This window comes from Meles meles, chromosome 1, assembly GCF_922984935.1.
Source record: "Meles meles chromosome 1, mMelMel3.1 paternal haplotype, whole genome shotgun sequence".
NCBI classification, from domain to species: domain Eukaryota; kingdom Metazoa; phylum Chordata; class Mammalia; order Carnivora; family Mustelidae; genus Meles; species Meles meles.
This window is the reverse complement of record NC_060066.1, coordinates 19,859,473-19,880,403: the sequence shown is the minus strand read 5'-3', so window position 1 is coordinate 19,880,403 and position 20,931 is coordinate 19,859,473. Positions and strand designations below refer to the sequence as shown.

The following is a 20,931-nucleotide window of genomic DNA, read 5'->3' as shown; positions in this document are numbered from 1 at the left end:
ATTTTTTAAAGGAACTCTGACAGCAATGTCGATGATACTCGTATTTGCAACCTGTAGGGGCTTGGGGAGTAAGTAAAGTAAGAGAGACCATTAGAAGATTATACTGACTTCTCTGAGAAGTAACTGTTGGGGGCCTGAACCGGATAGAAGAATAGAGAGAAGAGAATGAGTCCAAGAAACATTTCAGAGGTTGAAGCTATAGAATTTGTTTTCTGATCAGATGTGGAGGGAGTTGTGAAAGGGAAATGCCAGAGATGACTCTAAGTCTTTTTGCTGGAGAAGTGAGGAGATGGAACCTTTAATTTTGACCCCTATGTTATTGTTGCTTTTGTATCTTTGTGTCGAGGTTGTTTGTTTACCTACGCTTGTTAAAACAGTAGTTCTCTCCTTAGTGTCTGTATCTCTGATGCAGAACAATGCCTCAGTCATAGTATACATTTGTTGAGGAGATTAATAAAAGAATAAGCATCTGGGGGCGCCTGGGTGGCTCAGTGGTTTAAGCTGCTGCCTTCAGCTCAGGTCATGATCTCAGGGTCCTGGGATCGAGTCCCACATCGGGCTCTCTGCTCAGCAGGGAGCCTGCTTCCCTCTCACTCTCTCTGTCTGCCTCTCTGCCTACTTATGATCTCTCTCTGTCAAATAAATACATAAAATCTTTAAAAAAAAAAAAAAAAGAATAAGCATCTGACTCTTGATTTCGGCTCAGGTCATGATCTGAGTCGTGAGATCAAGCCCTGCATCGGGCTCCATGGTTAGTGGGGAGTCTGCTTGAGATTCTCTTCCTCTGCCCCTCCCTCTGCTGTGCATGTGCTCCTCCTCTCTCTCTCTCAAATAAATAAATCTTTAAAGAAATAAAAGAATAAGCAATGAAGCAAATTTAAGAAGCAGATGAGGTCAGCCTTGGACACATATATGGAGATATTAGTGTTTGTGGAACATTTAGGACAAGATGTCTGGTGGCTAGTGGATGGTGTGGAGCTTAGACGAAAGAGATGAGAGTAAGAAATGTATCTGAATTGTTTTATGCGTGCAGGTTAGCTGTAGGGACCTTTGAGGTCTCAGAGGTGAGCCAAAAAGGCATGGCCCGATGGAGAGAAGTGAGGAAGAAATATGGCAGACATCAACAGTTAAGCAGTTAAAGGAAGAAAAAAGATGATCGAAATCGTCAGAAAAGCAATTGTAAAGAGGGTCAGGGGAATGTAGTGGCCTAGAAGTGAAGGCTGGAGAAACTTTGAAGAAGGAAGATGGCGGGCACATGTGGGAGGAAATTCTAGTAAGAAAAGGCTTTAGATGTCATTGACTTCTTTGGCTTTGGAAAGTATGTAAGACATTTGAGAAACTGAATCTTATTTCTATCGCCCAGGACACCAGTCATGGTGTCAACAGAGAATAAAGAATGCAAATTGCTTTGTTTGATTGATTTTCTGCTTTTATTTTTTTTTTAAGATTTTTAAAAATTTTAAGTAGTCTCTATACCCAGTGTGGAGCTCAGATTTATAACCCCAAGGTCAAGAGTTGCACACTCTACAGACTTAGCCAGCCAGGAGTCCGTGATTGATTTTCTACTGTTAATTTTTTTCAAGTGTATTTATTTTTAAGTCATCTCTACATCCAATGTGGGGCCCAAACTCACAACCCCAAGATCAAGAGTCATAAGCTCTTCTGACTGAGCCAGTCAGGTGCCCTTGATTTTCTACTTTTAAAGCAGACATAGTGGTGAGCTCCTGTGGGGGCGCCTGGGTGGCTCAGTGGATTAAGCCGCTGCCTTTGGCTCGGGTCATGATCTCAGGGTCCTGGGATTGAGCCCCGTATCAGGCTCGCTCCACAGGGAGCCTGCTTCCTCCTCTCTCTCTGCCTGCCTCTCTGCCTACTTGTGCTCTCTCTCTCTGTCAAATAAAAAAAAAAAAAAGAGGAGTGAGTTCCTGTGGGTTGGCCAATTTTGACACCAATTTGCAAAGTCACATGTGAATGTGCTTGACATTCAATACAGTATTTTGCTTATGGCAGGTGCGTTGACTTGCTAGCTGACACTAATTACTCTCAAACTTTATAGACACATTTTGGAGTCACATTTATTCACAAAATGAAAAGAAAAGTTCAGTGTGGTAGGCAGAATAATATGCTCGCAAACAATACACTCATCCTAATTTCCAGAACCTGTAAATATGCCAAATTATATGGCAGAGGGGAAATTAAGATTGCTGATGGGATGAAAGCTGTTAATCAGCTGACTTTAAGATAGGGAGATTATCCTGGATTACGTAGGTGGGTCCATTTTGGACCCAATCATGGGGGTCTTAAATACGGAAGAGGAATGAATGTCAGAGTGAAAGTCATGTAAGAAAGACTTAGCCACATCTATTGATGGCTTTGAAGATGGAAAGGGGACTCCAGTCAAGGAATTCTGGAATCCTCTAGAACCTGGAAAAGGCAGGAAAATGGATTGTCTCTGAAAGCCTCCAAAAGGGAAGGTAACCCTACCTACACTTTGGTTTTAGCCCAGCGAGACCCATTTCAGGCTTCTGACTCCCAGAACTGTAAGATAATACATTTCTGTTATTGTAAGCTGCTAATAGAGTCTGTATTAAAAGGAATGTAGGAAATTAACTTTCCCCTTCTAAATAGCTTAATCAACAGAATGTGTTTTACCACTTAGTCTCTAAGTAATTCTTTCTGGAGAACTCTCCCTCTCCAGAGAGTGTGAACCCACATTGGCTCAAAAATAGTTGTTTATCCTAGGCTATTCCAGCATCTTCTTTTCAAGACAAGTTGCTAAATGAACTGGAATGAAATAAATGAACAGAAAACATATTGTTGTGTTGGCTGTAAGGGGGAGAAAAAAGTGTATTACATGACAGAATGGTGGGTCTAAGACTTTCTTAGTATTTCATAGTAAGTCTGCCCTGGGTTCCAGCAAAATTTGTTTTGGATGGTTATAAGCAGAAACCACTGAAGGTAAAGTAGCTGTCATTCAAACACCTCAAAGCATATAAAATTAGAGACTTTGCATCAAGGCTAAATTTAACTTTATAAAGATCTCTGTGTTAAGAAATTTACACATATGTTTTGTTGTTAGTAGTCACCAAACATGTTTGGACAGTGGAGAATATTTTCTTTACTGCTCTTTTCAGCATCTTTATAATGGGTCATCAAATGAAACATAGTAGGTTCTGAGTAAGACAAAAAGAACCTCCTTACCCCAGTATATCCCACAGTGACTTCCTTTCATATTTTAAGTTCTTCTATTTATAGAACATTGGGCAATGCATTTATTATTTTTTTTTTTAAGATTCATTTATTTATCTGAGAGAGAAGGAGAGAGGGGAGGGGCAGAGAGAGAGAAATCCTCAAGCAGACTCCCCGCTGAGCAAAGCCCAATCCAGGGCTCGGTCCCAGGACCCTGAGATCATAACCCGAGCCAAAATCAGGAGTCCACCCTTAACCAACTGAGCCACGCAGGCGCCCCAGGCAGTGCATTTAATTGAAAAATAACTGAGATAAAAAGCTAAGGTTTTTGTTGTTTGTTTGGCTGTTTTTAGATCCCTTGGAAAAATAAACCAAATACTTCTCTGCCGTTTAAAGGTCATTTGCTTAATAAATATAAGAGGTTGTTCTATTGATACTGCACCCAAAACTATGTTTTGAAAGAGAACACATTTTCACTGCCCATGCTACTCCATCTTGATCACTCAGAGGTTTTTGGATGCAAAAAAAAGAAACATTTTCTGGCCCATTGAAACAAAAAAAAAAGAAAAAAAAAAGGTATTTACTGGTAGGTAACAAAGTAGCTCATATCGTTAAAGTAAAAGTTAAATTAAGCTTTGAAAAGGATGGGATTCTAAGAACACCCTGGATACTGGATAAAATTCTAGGAAACTGACCTTTTTTTTTTTTTAGGGCATGTTATTGCAATGAAATTGATGGACTATTTTCCTTCCTTCCATTGCTGGACACAAGTTTTAGGTTCTTAGCCAGGGGAGTATGGCTGATTGATAGCACAGCCGAGGCCCCCTGCGGTACAGAGGGTATATTGTTCTGGGGAAGAAACCAGCATAGTGCAGAGAAGTCAGACAGGTGGTGATCATGGGTCGTGAAGAATGGATCTTCATTTCAGTGTTCCTGTAGAAAAAGTAGTGTTTCAGGAAATTACTGGAAATATTTTAATTGAAATAAATCTTTGGGGATGCCTGCTGGCTCAGTTGATTGAGCATCCAACTCTTGATTTCAGCTCAGGTCATGATCTCGGGATGGTGAGATCAAGCCCCACGTTGAGCTCTGCATTGGCCGTGGAGCCTGCTTAAGATTCTCTCTTCCTCTCCCTCTCCCTTTCCCTCTGCCCTTCTTGGCCCTCCCCCACAACACACATGCACATGCTCTCTCTAAAAAAAAAAAAAAAGAAACAGCAAGATTTCTGTTGTTGAAATGGAGTGAAAGAAAGGAAAAGGAAAGGAAGAAAGGAGAAAAGAAAGAGAAGGGGAGAGGGAAGGAAGAAGGAAGGGAGGAGGGAAGGATGGAAAATTAACCCTTGAATAGTCACATTATGAAATAAAATTTCCCAAATGCCTATGGATAACAGTGAGGCTTCAATAAATCATGTAAACATTCATTTTCAGCCTACAAGATTTGTTTTATTTGAGAATAATTGTAGTGAAATTTGGGAGTTTTAAAAACTTCCCTCTCAAAAAAAAAAAACAAAAACAAAAATAAAAACCCATAACACAACAAAATAAACATGGCCCTATACTTTCAGTAACAAGCCTACCCTGCAGGAGAGAGGAAAATGAAGAATGGACCATCCCCATTCTTCCTCCTCAATTCCCCTTTGGGATGAAATACATATATCCACAAATATTGTGTTTGGCCCAATTCCACAGGAAGCCTGGCTTCACCGTGCAAGGAATGAGTTGCCCTGGGTTCTTAGTGTGGGCTAGAAATCAGATTTTACACTTGGTTGTTTTCTTTTTCCTTTTTTTTTTTTTTGTCTTCTTAAAAAGCTTGGGATTTTAACTAACATGAAGTAAATTCTGAGTCAAATTCACATCAGCATTTGTAATTATTACTGGCAGTTATATGTATATATAGAATCATATCTTTGTGCTCGTAAAAAGAAAAATCATGGGTCTAACATCAAATATATCCAACTTTTTATTTCATGCGATAAGAGCAGTGATTTCTGAACTGCATTTACAGCGTTCCTATCAATCTTGGCTACCCTTGCCCTGACGCAAGTCCCAGTGTCTTCCATACAGAGAAAAAGGAGTTAACTTTGAAGTTCGAAACTATGACCTCATGCCTCCTTCTTTCTTAACTAGCATTTTTTTGAAAGATCTTATTTATTTATTTGACAGACAGAGATCACAAGTAGGCAGAGAGGCAGGCAGAGAGAGAGGGGGAAGCAGGCTCCCTGTTGAGCAGAGAGCCCGATGCGGGGCTCGATCCCAGGACCCTGAGATCATGACCTGAGCCACCCATGTGCCCTTTAACTAGCATTTTTTATGTTCACTCTTTTCCCCCTAAACGGAAAAACCTAAAGGAAATGTGAATTTTGTGTCTAACCAAGATTTCCTTTTACCGATTGTGAGGGTATTTTTGCTTATGTAATATAGGCAGTAAATGTGGTCTGTCGATAAAAAAGAAAGGTGGTGTTCCTTTTTGCTAGCAGCCATAATGGGACTGTAGTCACATGCATTATTTGTAAATGGTTTTAAAAGTTGGACACTGATGGATTTAGTGGTTGCATTTGCTTCACATTGTGTTTCCATGAGTAGTTCAACAGAAGTCAGTACCTCTCTGGGTCTGGAGCCCCATCTGTATTGTCTGGACATGATCCATGGGATCAGAGCGTGCTCATTGTTATTTCCATCACTTTCTCCTGGAGGTTCAGAAGGCTATGGTTATTGACTTAAAAAATGTGGCAGGGCTATAAACTCAGATCACATCTAAAGAACAGTAAAGAACAGTAACCTGGTGGTGCGCCTGAGTGACTCAGTCGGTTAAGTGTCTGCCTTCAGTTCAGGTCACGATCCAGGGGTCCTGGGATCAAGTCCTGCGTTGGGCTCCCTGCTCAGCAGGAAGTCAGCTTCTCTCTCTCCCTCTGACCATCACCCCTGCTCCTTCTCTCTCTCAAATAAATAAATAAAATCTTCAAAGAATAGTAGCCTAGGTAGAAAATGTTGTAAAGATTTCTAATCTTGAACTTGGGAATTCTCAATGTTGTTGACTTATTTGCCCTCCTTGAGAAGTCAGCACACCTGGGGAACTGACCGAATTGGTCGATCCTCTTGCAACGAAAGGTCTAGACCAAGGGCTCCATCCTCCTTGTTGTACTTCTCCACTTGATAGTTTCCAGGCATGTCCGCTGTCTTTCACTGGGGCATTCATGCAGAACTTTGTAATAAACTTGGCCAATGACGTCTACCAGCCCACTGGCGAGATTTGGCTGAAAAACTGGATATATTGTTCAAAATTGCTTAATTCTTGTTTTAAATTTTTTCCATAAGTAGTAAAAGCCTACCTAAAGGGGTGCCTGAGTGGCTTAGGCAGGTAAGCTTCTGCCTTTGGCTCAGGTCTTGATCCCAAGGTCCTAGGATTGAGCCCCACATCGGGCTCCCTGCTTATCGGGGAGCCTGTTTCTCCCTCTCTGCCTGCTGCTCCCCCTGCTTGTGCTCGCTCTCTCTGTCAAATAAATGAATAAAATCTTTTTTTTTAAGAGCCTAGTTATAAACAGGTTATTCTCACCAGTTTCGAGACTAAGCAAAATAGTAATAGTTTTCCTGTTCATCCAAATGTTAGGTTCCTCTTCTTGAATTTCAAAATAGTTATTCTTATGATAAATCCATATTTTTCCATAAACAAGAGAAATGTCAACTCTTTCTTTCATTCATGTCGAATTGAGAATGCGAAGCCATTTTTTTTTTTTTAATTGCTAACATTCTCTGCTAAGAGGTAATAAAAGTTGAGCTGACTTGTAAGGAGTCAGTTACTTATTTATCTATCTCTATGAAGGGTGCCCTCTTAATGTGGCTTTTCTGCCAAAGAAACAGAGCATCTCACTTGGGGTCAGGGATTGTCATTCACCAGTACGTGAACTTGGGCAAGTCTCTACTCTTTGGCTTCTTTATATGTAAAATTGGGATGGCACTGTATTTTTTGTGAGAATCAAATGAGCTTTTGAGATCACCCCTTAGATGAAGCAAAAGCAGGAGGAGCAAATATTTACAGGTCACTTTTCCTAAAAATAAAGTTTTGGAAGGAGGAATCACTCATGTTTCTTCATCTAATAAGTGACAGAACTGGAATCAAATTAATGCCCAAACCCCATATTATGCTACATACCCGTTAAGGAGAATGTCTGTTTCCTCCCCCTCTTTCTGTTTCCTAAAGTGAGAAAGAAAGGCAGGGTGTAAGGGTGGGCAGTAAGAGCTAACTTTTCTGTTACATGTAAGCTTTTCTTTTTTGACAAACTAATTTCAATATTATGTAATTAAAATCTTCTTAAACTCTTTCATGTGAAATTTTGGAGCATTGATGTAGGTTTCCAAAAACATGTTTTGAAGTTTGAATGACATAGACAAGAAGTAATATAGACCTATCCATGTTGTAAACTATCAGGAAGGATTAAGTGTCCTGGCATGACTCATGAGCCTATGCTGTGTATCTTTCTGAAAGATACAAAGCAGCTACACTTTAAGAATGGATCAAACTTTATAAAACCAATTATCTTTGATTTGATCCTTTTTCTTCTGGTATTTTATAATCTCTTTCTCAAATGTTTTTTTATTTTTTTTATTTTTTTTTAAAAGATTTTTATTTATTTATTTGACAGACAGAGAGATCACAAGTAGGCAGAGAGGCAGGCAGAGAGAGAGGAGGAAGCAGGCTCCCTGCAGAGGAGAGAGCCCGATGCGGGACTCGATCCCAGAACCCTGAGATCATGACCTGAGCCGAAGGCAGCGGCTTAATCCACTGAGCCACCCAGGCGCCCCTCAAATGTTTTTTTAAATGAAGATCTTAATACTATAATATGTCCATGATTGCCTTCTTAAATGATCTTATCGTTAAAAATATTGGATTACTAAAGTGGAAAACCTAAAGGCATAAAACAGGTCCCAGTAGAGTAGATTATAAAAAGCTTATATGTTCCAAGTTGGAAAAAAAATCATCTTTGTAACATAATGAATGCATTTTACAAGACTGGCTTCAATTTAAACTAGACTAGAGTATTACATTTTAACCCTAAGTCATAGGTCTTTGTTGTAAGGTCAGTACTATTTGATAAATACTTATCTTTTGAGTAAGAAACAGATGCTCTTCGGTTTGTATCATTGTGAAAACTCATCGATTCATTAATGGGGTTATAGAAAGAGCATATTTTGAGGCTGATGAAGTCATGTGTTTTGATTTCATTATGTTGACTCTTTGGTTTAACTAATGGCAGCTTAAATGTTTCCACTTTTAAATGATTTTTGTTTCTCCTTTTGCAGTGGCTCCACCGACACGGTTAAGATATAATGTGTTATCTCATGACAGTATACAGATTTCATGGAAGGCCCCAAGGGGGAAATTTGGTGGCTACAAACTTCTCGTGACTCCAACTTCAGGTAAAAATTGTTGATTGTGGGCACCTGGGTGGCTGAGTGGGTTAAAGCCTCTGCCTTAGGCCGGGGTCATGATCCCAGGGTCCTGGAATTGGGCTCTCTGCTCAGTGGGGAGCCTGCTTCCCCCTCTGTCTCTGCCAACCTCTCCACCTACTTGTGATCTCTCACACTCTGTCAAATAAATAAATAAAATCTAAAAAAAAAAAACAAAAAAAAAGTTGATTGTGATTTCTAGAGTATTAACAACTTTTTACACATAGTTAACTAAAAATGTGAAGTATTAAGTGTTTCTTAAAAATCATTTGAAATTTTTTTTTCAATTTAATATATGCACTTGAAATCTTACCCTCTAATCAAAGAAATAATATTCCCAAAGTCTTAAGAGTTGCTATTGGGCTCATCGTAATTCTCCTCAGGGGAAATTTCCAGACTATTAAAATCTTCACTTCCTCTGTTTCAACAAAGAATGAATACTTTTGGCCTGTTGACACTTAAAAAAAAAATACATCTGGAACGCTAACACTTGTCACCAGCTGAGTAAATTATGATTAGTTAACTTGATAGTGTATTATTCAACAATTATATATTAAAATGATAAGAGCTAAGTAGACACTGTGAAAATCAGTGGTAAAGTAAAGCAGGAAAGGAGGAAAAGCAAAAGTTAGATTTATTGATCATGAAGATAAAGTAGTTATGCCAAATTTTTAAAATTAAATTTTGGTTGAATTTTTTCTTTCTTCTGTTTTATGTTTTTATTATACAAATAAGATTAGTAAAACAATAAAGAATATGGAAAGGAACTGCTGCTGTTACACACAGTCATGGAGACAAAGAGGGGGTCAACAACATGAATAGATTGAGCTCCACACCTGGGTCTATGGTGTATAAGAGATGCCATTTGGGCAAGTTGTATGACCTCTCTATTCTCTGGTGTCCTCTTACATGAAATGCACAAACAGCACTAGTCTTACCTCATGGAGTTGTAAGGCATGGAACTCAAAATGTAATCTGAGAATCAGCACAGGCATCAGCTGAGAGTCAATGCAGAATATTGGTCCCTACCTCCCACCTGCTGAATCAGCATCTGACCTTGACAGAGATCCCCAGATGACTCCTATGCATGTTAAATTGGGGAAGCACTTGTTGTGAGGACTTAATGAATTTATAAAAGTAAAGCACTTACAACAGTGACAGAGTGCAATCATATGGCCTGTGATTGATATATAGATGATCTGAGTATGTCCCTCAGGTCTCATTTCCTTTCCTAGGATCCAGTTTCCCATATTCTGTAAGAAATATTTAACAATAGCATATTTGTACAATACATATGTATTTATGTACATATAATAATTTTTCCTCTTTATTGGTAAAGATAGGGTTTTTTTGTTTGATAATTGATTTTTTGTTTGATATTTGTTTAATATTGATAAAGATGGTAATATGGACCTGGGCTTCTTGCTGTTGGGGTCCTTTCCCAACTCTTTTAATAAGGCTGACAAATGCTCTGTTGTTGATAATTGTGGACATTTTACCCAGTGGTGGATTTAAAATCTCAACCAAAACAAGCAGCTGAAACACCTGGCTTCTTGCTCGGCCATGAAAAAGGAACCTTCTAGAAGGTTATTAACAAATATTACCCAGACTCTTTAGAATGATTCATGGTTCAGTGAAAGAGATGCCAACTTTACTCACATTGGCTCACAGAAGTGACACACTTGCAGAAAGCAATATTTCATTCTCGAGCCTGGTTCAGAATTTTCATTTTGAAGTATGGCCCAATTTTGAAATAACTTTGACTTCTGAAAATGCAGTTTGTGTTCTGAAGTAAGCCACCATGGGAAATTCAAGTTCAAGAGATTCCTGGGGAGAGACTTAACATGGCAAAGTAGTAGGGAGACCCTGAACTTACCTCATCCCTTGAACATAGCTAGATCAAAAAGCAAATCATTTTGAGTAACTAGGAAATTGATCTGAAGATTAAGAAAACGATCTGAACAATTAGAGGGAAAGAACATGGCAGATGTGAGGTTCGGAGATATGAATTGGGGGAGAGAAAAGCTGTGGTGCCATGGAGGAAAGGAAGACAGAGAGAGGGAGAGAGGAGGAGAGAGAGTGGAGGCTGGAGTTGCTTATACCAAACCAAAAAGGTCAACACCAAGAAATATCATAGACAACAAGAATTCTGAAAACAGTGAGAGACAAAATGTCCTTAACCCACAAAGGTAGATATAATGTTAGCAGCAAACCTGTCCACAGAAACTTAGTAGGCCAGAAGAGAGTGACATGATATATTCAATGTGCTGAATGGGAAAAAAAATGAAGCCAAGAATATTATATCCAGCAAGGCTATCATTCAGAATAGAAGGAGAAATAAAGAGCTTCTGAAACAAGCAAAAACTAAAGGAGATCATGAACACCAAACTAGCCTGCAAGAGAGATTAAAGGGGACTCTTGGACTGAGAAAGATAAACCAAAGTCAACAAAGACTAGAATGAAAAGAGACAACCTACAGGAATGACAACTTCACAGGTAATACAATGGCACTAAATTCATATATATAAATAATTACTCTAAATGTAAATGGACTAATTGTCACAATTAAGAGACATAGGGTGAGAATGGATTAAAAAAAAACAAAACCCATTGATATCCTGCTTATAAGAGACTCATGGGCCCAAAGATGCCTCCAGATTGAAAGTGAGGAGGTGGAGAACAATTTATCATGCTAATGGACATCAAAAGAAAGCTGGAGTAGGCATCCTTATATTAGGCAAACTGGATTTTAAATTGAAGACTGTAATAAAAGATGAAGAAGGTTGCTATATTATAATAAAGGGGTCTATCCAACGGGAAGATTTAACAATTGCAAATATTTATGCCCCCAACTTGGGAGCAGCCAAATGTATAAATCAATTAAAACAAACTTTAAGCGAACCATAAGAGACTATGGACTCTGAAAAACAACCTGAGGGTTTTGAAGGGTCAGGGGTGGGAGGCTGGGGCAACTTGAGGGTTTTGAAGGGCCAGGGGTGGGAGGTTGGGGGAACAGGTGGTGGGTAATGGGGAGGGCACGTTTTGCATGGAGCACTGGGTGTTGTGCAAAAAGAATGAATACTGTTACACTGAAAAAATAAATAAAATGGAAAAAAAAAACAAACTTTAAGAAACTCATTGATAATAATGCAATAATAATAGGCCATTTTAATACCCCACTCATAGAAATGGACAGATCATCTAAGCAGAAGATCAACAAGTAAATAATAGCTTTGAATGAAACTCTGGAGCAGATGGACTTAGCAGGTATATTCAAAATATTTCATCCTAAAGTGACTGATAATTCATTCTTTTTAAGTGCACATGGAACATACTCCAGAACAAATCAGATATTGGTTCACAAATTGGACCTCAACAAATACAAAAAGATGGAGATCATATGTGCCTATTTTCATACCATAGTGCTATTAAACTTGAAGTCAACAATAAGAAAAAATTTGAAAAGATCACAAATGGAGGTTAAAGAATATCCTACTACAGAATGAGTGGGTTAACCAGGAAATTAAAGATGAAATTAAAAAAAAAAAAAAAGATCATGGTAGCAAAAGAAAATGAAAACACTACAGTCCAAAACCTTTGGGATGCAGCAAAGGCAGTCGTAAGAGGGCAGTATATAGCAATACAGGCCTTCGTCAAGAAAAGTCTCAAATATACAACCTAACTTTATACTTAAAGGAGCTGGAAAAAGAACAGCAAATAAATCTTAAAACCAGCAGAAGAAGAGAAATAATAAAGATTAGAGCAGAAATCAATGATATAGAAATTTACAAAACCCAGTATAATAGATCAACACAAGTAGCTAGATCTTTGGAAGAATTAACAATATTTATAAACACTGAGCCAGAGTTATCAAAAAGAAGAGAAAGGACCCAAATAAATAAAATCATGAATGAAAGAGGCAAGATTACAACCACCACAGAAATACAAACAATTGGAGAATATTATGAGCAATTGTATGCCAACAAATTGGACAATCTGGAAGAAATAGATAAATTTCTAGAAACACAGAAACCACCAAAACTGAAACAGGAAGAAATGGAAAATTTCAACAGACCCATAACCAACAAAGAAAATGAATCAGTAATCAAAAATCTCCCAATGCTATCCTGATCAATACCAGTAGCATTTTTCAAAGAGCTGGAACAAACAATCATAAATTTATAGGGAATTGGAAAAAACCCCGAATCACTAAAGAAATGTTGAAAAAGAAAAACAAAGCTGGGGATATCACATTGCTTGATATCAAGCTATATTACAAAGATGTCATCACCAAGACAGCATGGTACTGGCACAAAACAGACACATAGACCTGTGGAACAGAATAGAGAGCCCAGATGTGGACCCTCAACTCTATGGTCAACTAATCTTCAACAAAGCAGGGAAAAATATCCAATGGAAAAAAAGACAGTCTCGGGTTGCCTGGGTGGCTCAGTGGGTTAAAGCCTCTGCCTTCAGTTCAGGTCATAATCTCAGGGTCCTAGGATCGAGCCCTGCATCGGGCTCTCTGCTCATCAGGGAGCCTGCTTCCTCCTCTCTCTCTGCCTGCCTCTCTGCCTGCTTGTGATCTTTGTCTGTCAAATAAACAAATAAAATGTTAAAAAAAAAAAGACAGTCTCTTCAATAAATGGTGCTGGGAAAATTGGACACCTATACACAGAAGAATGAAATTCAACCATTTTCTTACACCATACACAAGGATAAACTCTAAATGGATGAAAGACTTCAATATAAGGCAGGAATCTATCAAAATCCTAGAGGAGAACTTAGGCAGTAACCTCTTCTACATCGGCCAGAGCAACTTCTTTCAAGACACATCTCCAAAAGCAAGGGAAACAAAAGCAAAAATGAACTTTTGGGATTGCATCAAGGTAAAAAGCTTCTGGACAGCAAAGAAAACAGTCAACAAAACAAAGAGGCAACCCATGGAATGGGAGAAGATATCTGCAAATGACACTACAGATAAAGGGCTGGTATTCAAGATCTATAAAGGACTTCTCAAACTCAACACCCAAAAAACAAATAATCAAGTCAAAAAATGGGCAGAAGGCATGAACAGACACTTCTCCAAAGAAGATATACAAATGACCAACAAACATGTGAAAAAATGCTCAACATTACTCCACATCAGGGAAATATAAATCAAAACCACAATGAGATAACCCCTCACACCTGTCAGAATGACTGATATTAACAAGTCAGAAAATAACATATGTTGGTGAAGATGCAGAGAAAGGGAAACCTTCTTACACTGTTGGTGAGAATGCAGACTGGTGCAGACGCTCGGAAAACAATATGGAGGTTCCTCAAAAAGTTAAAAACAGAAATACCCTATGACCCATCAGTTACACTACGAGGTGTTTATCTAAAGGATACAAAAATAATGATTCAAAGGGGCACATGCACCCAAATGTTTATAGCAGTACTATCAACAATAGCAACATTATGGAAGGAAAGCCCAAATGTCCATCAACTGATGAATGGATAAAGAATATGTGGCATATTTACACATATGCACACACACATGTACATATATACATATACATATATAATATGGAAAATTAGCTATCGAAAGGAATGAAATTTTGGCATTTGCAGCAGTGTGGATGGAACTAGAGTGTATTACGCTAAGCAAAATAAGTCCATCAGAGAAGACAAATACCGTTATGATTTCACTCATATGTGGAATTTAAAAAAGAAAATAGATGAATATAGGGGAAGGGAAGAGAAAAGTAAGATAAAAACAGAGGGAAGCCAACCATAAGAGACCCTTAACTACAGAGAACAAATTAAGGGTTGCTAGAGGGGAGGAGGGTGGGGGGATGGGCTAAATGGGCCATAGGCATTAAGGAGGACACTTGTTGTGAGGAACACTGGGTGTTACATGTAAGCAATGAATCACTAAATTCTACTCCTGTAACCAATATTACCCTATGTGTTAACTAACTTGAATTTAAATAAAATCTTAAAAGAGAAAAAAAAAGATTATTGAACATCATTATGACTTAAAGGTCAAAATACAAGTTTCTAATTTGTGGTACCTCTGAGAATTCTCCATGTCTGATCTTGAAAGTTTATTCTTTTTCTTCCAGGTACTTGGTGTCTTAACCTTCCCTGATTAGTTACTGATAATACTAAACTGTTCAGTACACATATAGTTGGCATTAAGAAATCAGGGAGTCTTAGGAGTGACTTGTGTAGCCTCTGAACCAAATCTCAGCCAGATCCTTCAATCCCCTCTGCCATACCACACTCACAAGGCAAACTTCCAGCCAGCTCTTACTTAAACACTTCCAGAGACATAATAAAAATTGAGAGTGAAGGCAAATTATTCCTTCATGAACACCGGTTCCATTTTTCTAGGGCCTCAGTGCCCTTACTGCAGTGATCCAAGCCAATAAGACAGTGTTGGCACTCTGTTATCTACTTGGTCAAACATAAAATAAATAGAGTAAATAAAAAGAGTAATAAATGTATCCAGACACAAAATGTAGACATTTTAGCCCTCCAAGACATGTTCCAAATACAGTTTATACCAATCTGTCCCAAAGTGTGTTCCATAGTAATCTGCAAGCTGCTAATAGCTATGATACAACCAAATGGTTTAATAGTCAAAGAAACTGAGGCAGTCCTATTCTAAAGGGTTTAAAGATTTTTTTATTGCAGAATTCTCAAAGCTGTTAGTAAAATAATACACCTAAGCCCCTCAGAGAGGGAGTCTAATACAGAGTATTCTAAGAAACTTTTTTTTTTAGTGAAACATGCATTAAGAAAGATTTATTTGATGTGCTTTGTAGTAGATGAGTTTTAAATAATAGATGTTTGTGAAACCAGGTTTAACATCTTGGACATAAATGCATTTAAAGAAATGAGTTTTGGCAAGAAAAGGGCTCAGTTCTGCCTTCTAGTAGCAGGCAGCATAGAGGATAGCAGCATCAAATTTCAGACATAACATCATTAATTTATGGGAATATGATTAAAATACATTGTAATCTGTGTTATGTTTAATTCATTCAGTAAATTTCAGGTCCTTTTTGCTGTCATTGCTAGCGGCATGGGAGTTTTCAATTTCCTCCCTCTTGTACGTAGTTAACTGTTGCCAGAAATTAGAAAAGAAAAGCATATTTGGAATTTGGCATAAAAGTTGAGTATTTAATCAACAGTATTTCCACAAGAGCCTTAGATGTCATTCTGATTTGATGGAGAGATACTGGAGATTTGAAATCGTTTCATGAACGGCGGTAACGTTTAAGTAGCCGGGCAATGACTGGTTCCGTCAACATCCTGAGCCGGTTATGCTCAGATTTAAGATAATGAAATTGCTAATGCTTTAGGGATGCTTTGATTCAGTTTAGAGAGACCATAGAAAAATTCCAGCATAGATAATGGCGTTCAGTCTGCCTTTATCTTTCCCTTCACTTTTAAGTAGAATTCTTTCCTTGAAGACTATATCTATGTTGAGGGATTCTTTTCTCCTAATCCTATACTGTGGCTTTCCCTAGTGTATAAGCAGGAATGCATTATGATGGAAGATTTTTGTGAATGTGTTTTGTCTAATTTAGACAACTGTTGAAATGATCTAATGCAAAGAGTACAACTAAGAATGAGAAGGAACAATATATTAAAGTTAAGTAGTATACGCATATGCACCATGTGTATTTTTTAAAATGTTTTCACCTTTTAAAACCTTGATTGCTGATTAATAAATTTTCTTAAGGTATCCAGTGAACCTGTTTCTTAGTCCTGATTTATCTTTCTGTTTTGTTATAGGTGGCAAAACCAATCAGTTGAATCTCCAGAACACGGCAACTAAGGCAATTATTCAAGGTCTTATGCCAGACCAGAATTACACAGTTCAAATCATTGCATACCATAAAGACAAAGAAAGCAAGCCAGTCCAAGGTCAATTCAGAAGTACGTATGTACAGTTCTTAAAGTGTTACCATCGGACTCTGTTCCGGCTCTGAGTTAAAGTCTGGAGTAAATACTATGATAGGTTAAAATTGGATTGTTTAGATGAAGAGATCTTGAAAGATATTTGGTGAAATCTTCCATGAGTTCCTTCTATGACTACTACCCCTCTGCCCCTCCCTTAACCTGTTTTAATGCATGCCCACTTAAGTCCTCTAAATTTTACTTTTCACATGCTCTCCCTCATACTGTCCTCCGAACCTTACCCAGACATCTCGTCTACCCGGTACCTAATAGGTGCTCAGTGAATACTTACCAAATGACTCAGTGAATGATGCCTACACCTGCTCTGTAGTATTCTTAGTAAGTGCCAGTCTAGCCTCTAGGTAAACAACCTTTATAATAAGAAATTTAACTCTTTCTCTTAATAAATCAGTTGACTTTTATCATCGACCTCTTTTGTGCCAGGTCCCATGACAAACAGCTCTGTGAACATGGTAAGTGTCAGGGACAGAGATTCAGGGCTCTGTGAAGGCAGAAGTTCTCTGTGTCCCAGTGATGGGCAGGCAGGGATAAGAATGGATGGGGGATAGCTTCATATCTGAGCCAGTTCTCAAAGAGTAAACTGGGCAGACAATGAAAAGCAGGACATACAGAAATATTCTAAGCAGGGGAGAAAGCTCTGAGGCAGCCCAATCTATGTCATTAGAAAGCCTTTCCTTATACTAAGTTTAAAAGTTGTTCTTACAGGTTGTGATTCTTTTGCCTTTGGGAGATAGATATTCATTCATTCATTTATTCTTTTTTTCCCCCACTTAACGTATATACATTACACGGCTACTAAGTGTCAGGCCTTATTTTAGGCACTGAGAACATGACAAATCATTGCCCCCATGGACCCTATATTCTCGTGAGCAGAGACCCCAGCAACTCTCTCTTCCTGGGAGTGGCCATTCATATGTGGACCACAAAGATTTGTGTATTGTGAAAGCAAACAGAAGAGGACTGTCCTGGTTAACTTTCTGTGTTACTTCATTGTTAATATAGACTCTTAAAAATTCCAATTTATTAAAGGATAATTTTAAGCATATTAAAAAAATTAGCAGGATAGTAGAATAAACCCCTCCATATCCATCAGTCACTTCAACAATTAGCCATTCATGGCCAGTCTTGTTTCATCTATTATCTTCTCCCCACCACTCTGTCCTAATTTTGAGGCAAATTCTAGACATCATTTCAAATAACAATAGCTTTTGACATCCGGCCCTTAGATTACTCCACAGATCTGGGAGGCTGTGGGATTTACCTATGAATCCAAAACTGTGGGTACAGCAGTGTTCTAGCTGGATTTTCTGTTCCCTCTCCTTTTTCCCCTTCCTCTTCTAAGTAATGTTTTATGGCATGTATTTTGTGATTTTTTTTTTAAGTAAAAAAGAAACCAACTTTGTTAACCTACTTCCACTTGAAACTTCTGAACAAAGACATTGGGTAATTCCACCTGTCAGTAAGACATGCAGATGTTTTAAACATGACATTCTTTTGAGATTCACATTATCTGGAAGTTCCAGAAAAACTTTTAATATTATTTCCAATATAAATCAGCCTTTGTCTGCTTTTATTGGCACTGCACTTCTGTTTCTGGCCTCTGACATTCCGACATGAGTAAGCGAAATAGCTCTTCCTCAAGTTTATGAGAAGCAGTGGAAGGACACGGAGACATTTTACTTGAGATGGAAGGTGTTGCAATGGATTATCCCGGATAGTCCATTTACTGAGCAGCCTGAGAGACAGGTAACCTGAAAAAGTTCTGCCAGTAGCTGTTGACTCAGAACACTTCAAAGGAAGTGCAGTTGTTTTCAGCCTGCTTAGCTCTGCTGGAATAATATTGAGACTGTCTAACTGGTAAGTTGGATAACTCATAGGTAATCATATATAAATGATTAATATATAAATATAAATCAAATATTAAAAACAATATAAAATTATTATTCTCAGGGATTTGTTCTCCCAAATAAAAGTTTGCAACAATAATATTAAAATAACTTTGGTTTTCTATTTCATTTTGTTCCATGTGAGATGGAGCTAAAGACTGGTTCCCCCTCCCCGGGGAAGCTTCCATTGTTGGGTCCAGGAAAATGATCCAGACAAATGCTGTGCATGTGGGTTTACAGTTAGTGTAGAGATTCGAAGTCCTCATAAGTCCATCTTCTGATACACGGGAAGCATGAGAAACAGTGCTTTTGGATTTTGAAGATGGAAAGACATTTCTGGCCTGGTGTGTGTATTTGGCCAAGCAAATCAAGCACGGCCTCAAGTTTTCTCATCCGCAAGTTGGGGTAACGATATATGCCTGTAACACTGTGGATTGATTCACTTCAGCACGTAGTAGGGCATGGTTGCTTTTGTCATGATTAATGCCGCTTTGCTTATGATATTCTGTTTTCCGATTTAGTTTGCCTCCTGCAGGAGGAAGACAGCATCTTGGTGTGACATGTTGCATCGTATATGTAACCTAGGGGCACAATGGAAACTGACTGTTTTTTTAATATATATATAATTAATATAATTTATTTATATAAAAATAAAAATATAAATATATATTAATATATAATATATATAAATTAAATATAAAAATATATAAGTATATAAAATATAAAATTTTATATATAATTAATATAAATATATATAATTTCTATATATATAACATGGTATATATACCATTTAAAATATATTTATATATATACCATTTCCATAGACCATTTTGATATATATGCACATACATATATACATATACATATATATATCAAAATGGTCTATGGCCCTATTTTGGCAAATTTTCTCTTTGGCCACCATTTTCCTCTTTGGAATGACCTTTTGCTAACCTCTGTTTGTAAAATCGTGCTTGTCTTTCCAAAGTCTGGTTCAAATGTCACCTTCCCTGTGAAGTTTCCCTCGGTCTCCACCTCTGGAATTATTCTTTGCCAGATGTATTTCTGCTTCTATGACCACACAGCACAATTGTTCTTGTGTTAAAATTGCAGATTTCTTTTATAGGGTGTAAGCAATTCGAGGCCATGGCCTATGGGTGGGTGGGGTTGGAGATACGGATTTGGAAATCATCCACAGAAGTGTGAGCATTAAAATTATGGAGTGACAAAATGATAGGCGGGGTGTGCTGAGATGCAGGGCAAATTTAGTATATGATCACGATTCAGGAATGGAAACAGAAAAAGGATCCAAAAAATGAGAATGTAAATGAGGGGTCGGAGGAGTACAAGAAAATCCAGAATAATGCCTTTGTAAAAACAGACAAAGAAAAGAATTTAGAGAAGGGGGTGTTCCAAAGTGGTCAAGGCTTATAAAGAAGTCAGAGAGTGTGGTCTGGGAAAAAATGGATGTAGAAAGTTAGAGGGTCAGTGGGAATAGCAGGATCAAGCCATCTTATTATTATTTTTTAATCTTGGACTTTAACCTCTAGGCACCAGAAAGCCAAGGATGATTTCTATGGAAACAAGTAATAGAATTAGAGCAACATGACCTTGGCAACTGGCAAGTCTCAAACCCTTTCAGCAAAGGGATGGAAAGAAGTAGGAAGAAGAGGAGGAGGAGGGGATGATAGAGACAGGGTTAATGGACTAACACCCTAGAGAAGGCAGGAAGGAAAGTTCAGAAGAAATCATTCCTTCCCCTCCATAGCCCACCCTGCAATAAGTCTGCTGATTTCTGTGAAGTGAATGCAACAATTAAATGAAATATCTCACCAGAGGATGCCTTCTGCCTTTTCATGGGTGTTTTATTTGTGCAGAAACCATTGCTATTGGCGGTGGTCTGAGCTGATGCAAACAAGTTAAGGTGCCAAGCAATAGCAGGAAATTGCTGTAGAGTTTAAGCAGTGGAAAGTGAAGGTATGAAGGAGTAGATTGGTATGAATACATTAATTCTGGGCCCCTGAATATTTCATACTGATACTGACAAAGAAATACTACTATGTATTAATAGGGAAGCTTTTTTTTTTAAGTTTGAAAGGAAATTGTTTTGGATTCTCCACGTTCTGATGCTGACAGACCAACACCAAATGAGGATATTCATGGCCAAGATCTTTCTAGAACAGGGGCCAACTCATAGTCCTTGTTCAGAGACCAGAAGATATGGCTTGAATCCTGGGCCAGTACTTTCTGGTTTTATGAAATATGTTTTAGTTACTTAGCTTCCTGGTCTTTGCTTCCCTCATGTACGAAATGGGGATAATCATGCTGATTTTATAGAAGTTATGAAAGGTTGAATTTATTTGATACATCTGCCCATAGTGAGTACTGGACCAAAGCAATTCCTTAAGGGTTTTCCACACCTTCCCACGATAAGCTGAAAGAAA

General features: G+C 38.1%; 1 protein-coding gene across 4 annotated transcripts in view; it reads left to right on the top strand.

Annotated features, from left to right (window-relative positions):
• The window catches only part of COL14A1 (collagen type XIV alpha 1 chain), a 226,161-nt gene that overhangs the window by 16,968 nt on the left and 188,262 nt on the right, over window positions 1-20,931 (top strand). For all 4 annotated transcript variants that reach the window (XM_046025660.1, XM_046025646.1, XM_046025653.1 and 1 more), the window contains 2 exons: window positions 8,484-8,600; window positions 16,419-16,562. In XM_046025660.1, the coding sequence (XP_045881616.1) occupies window positions 8,484-8,600; window positions 16,419-16,562 (261 nt within the window). The remainder of the gene's footprint in view (window positions 1-8,483; window positions 8,601-16,418; window positions 16,563-20,931) is intronic.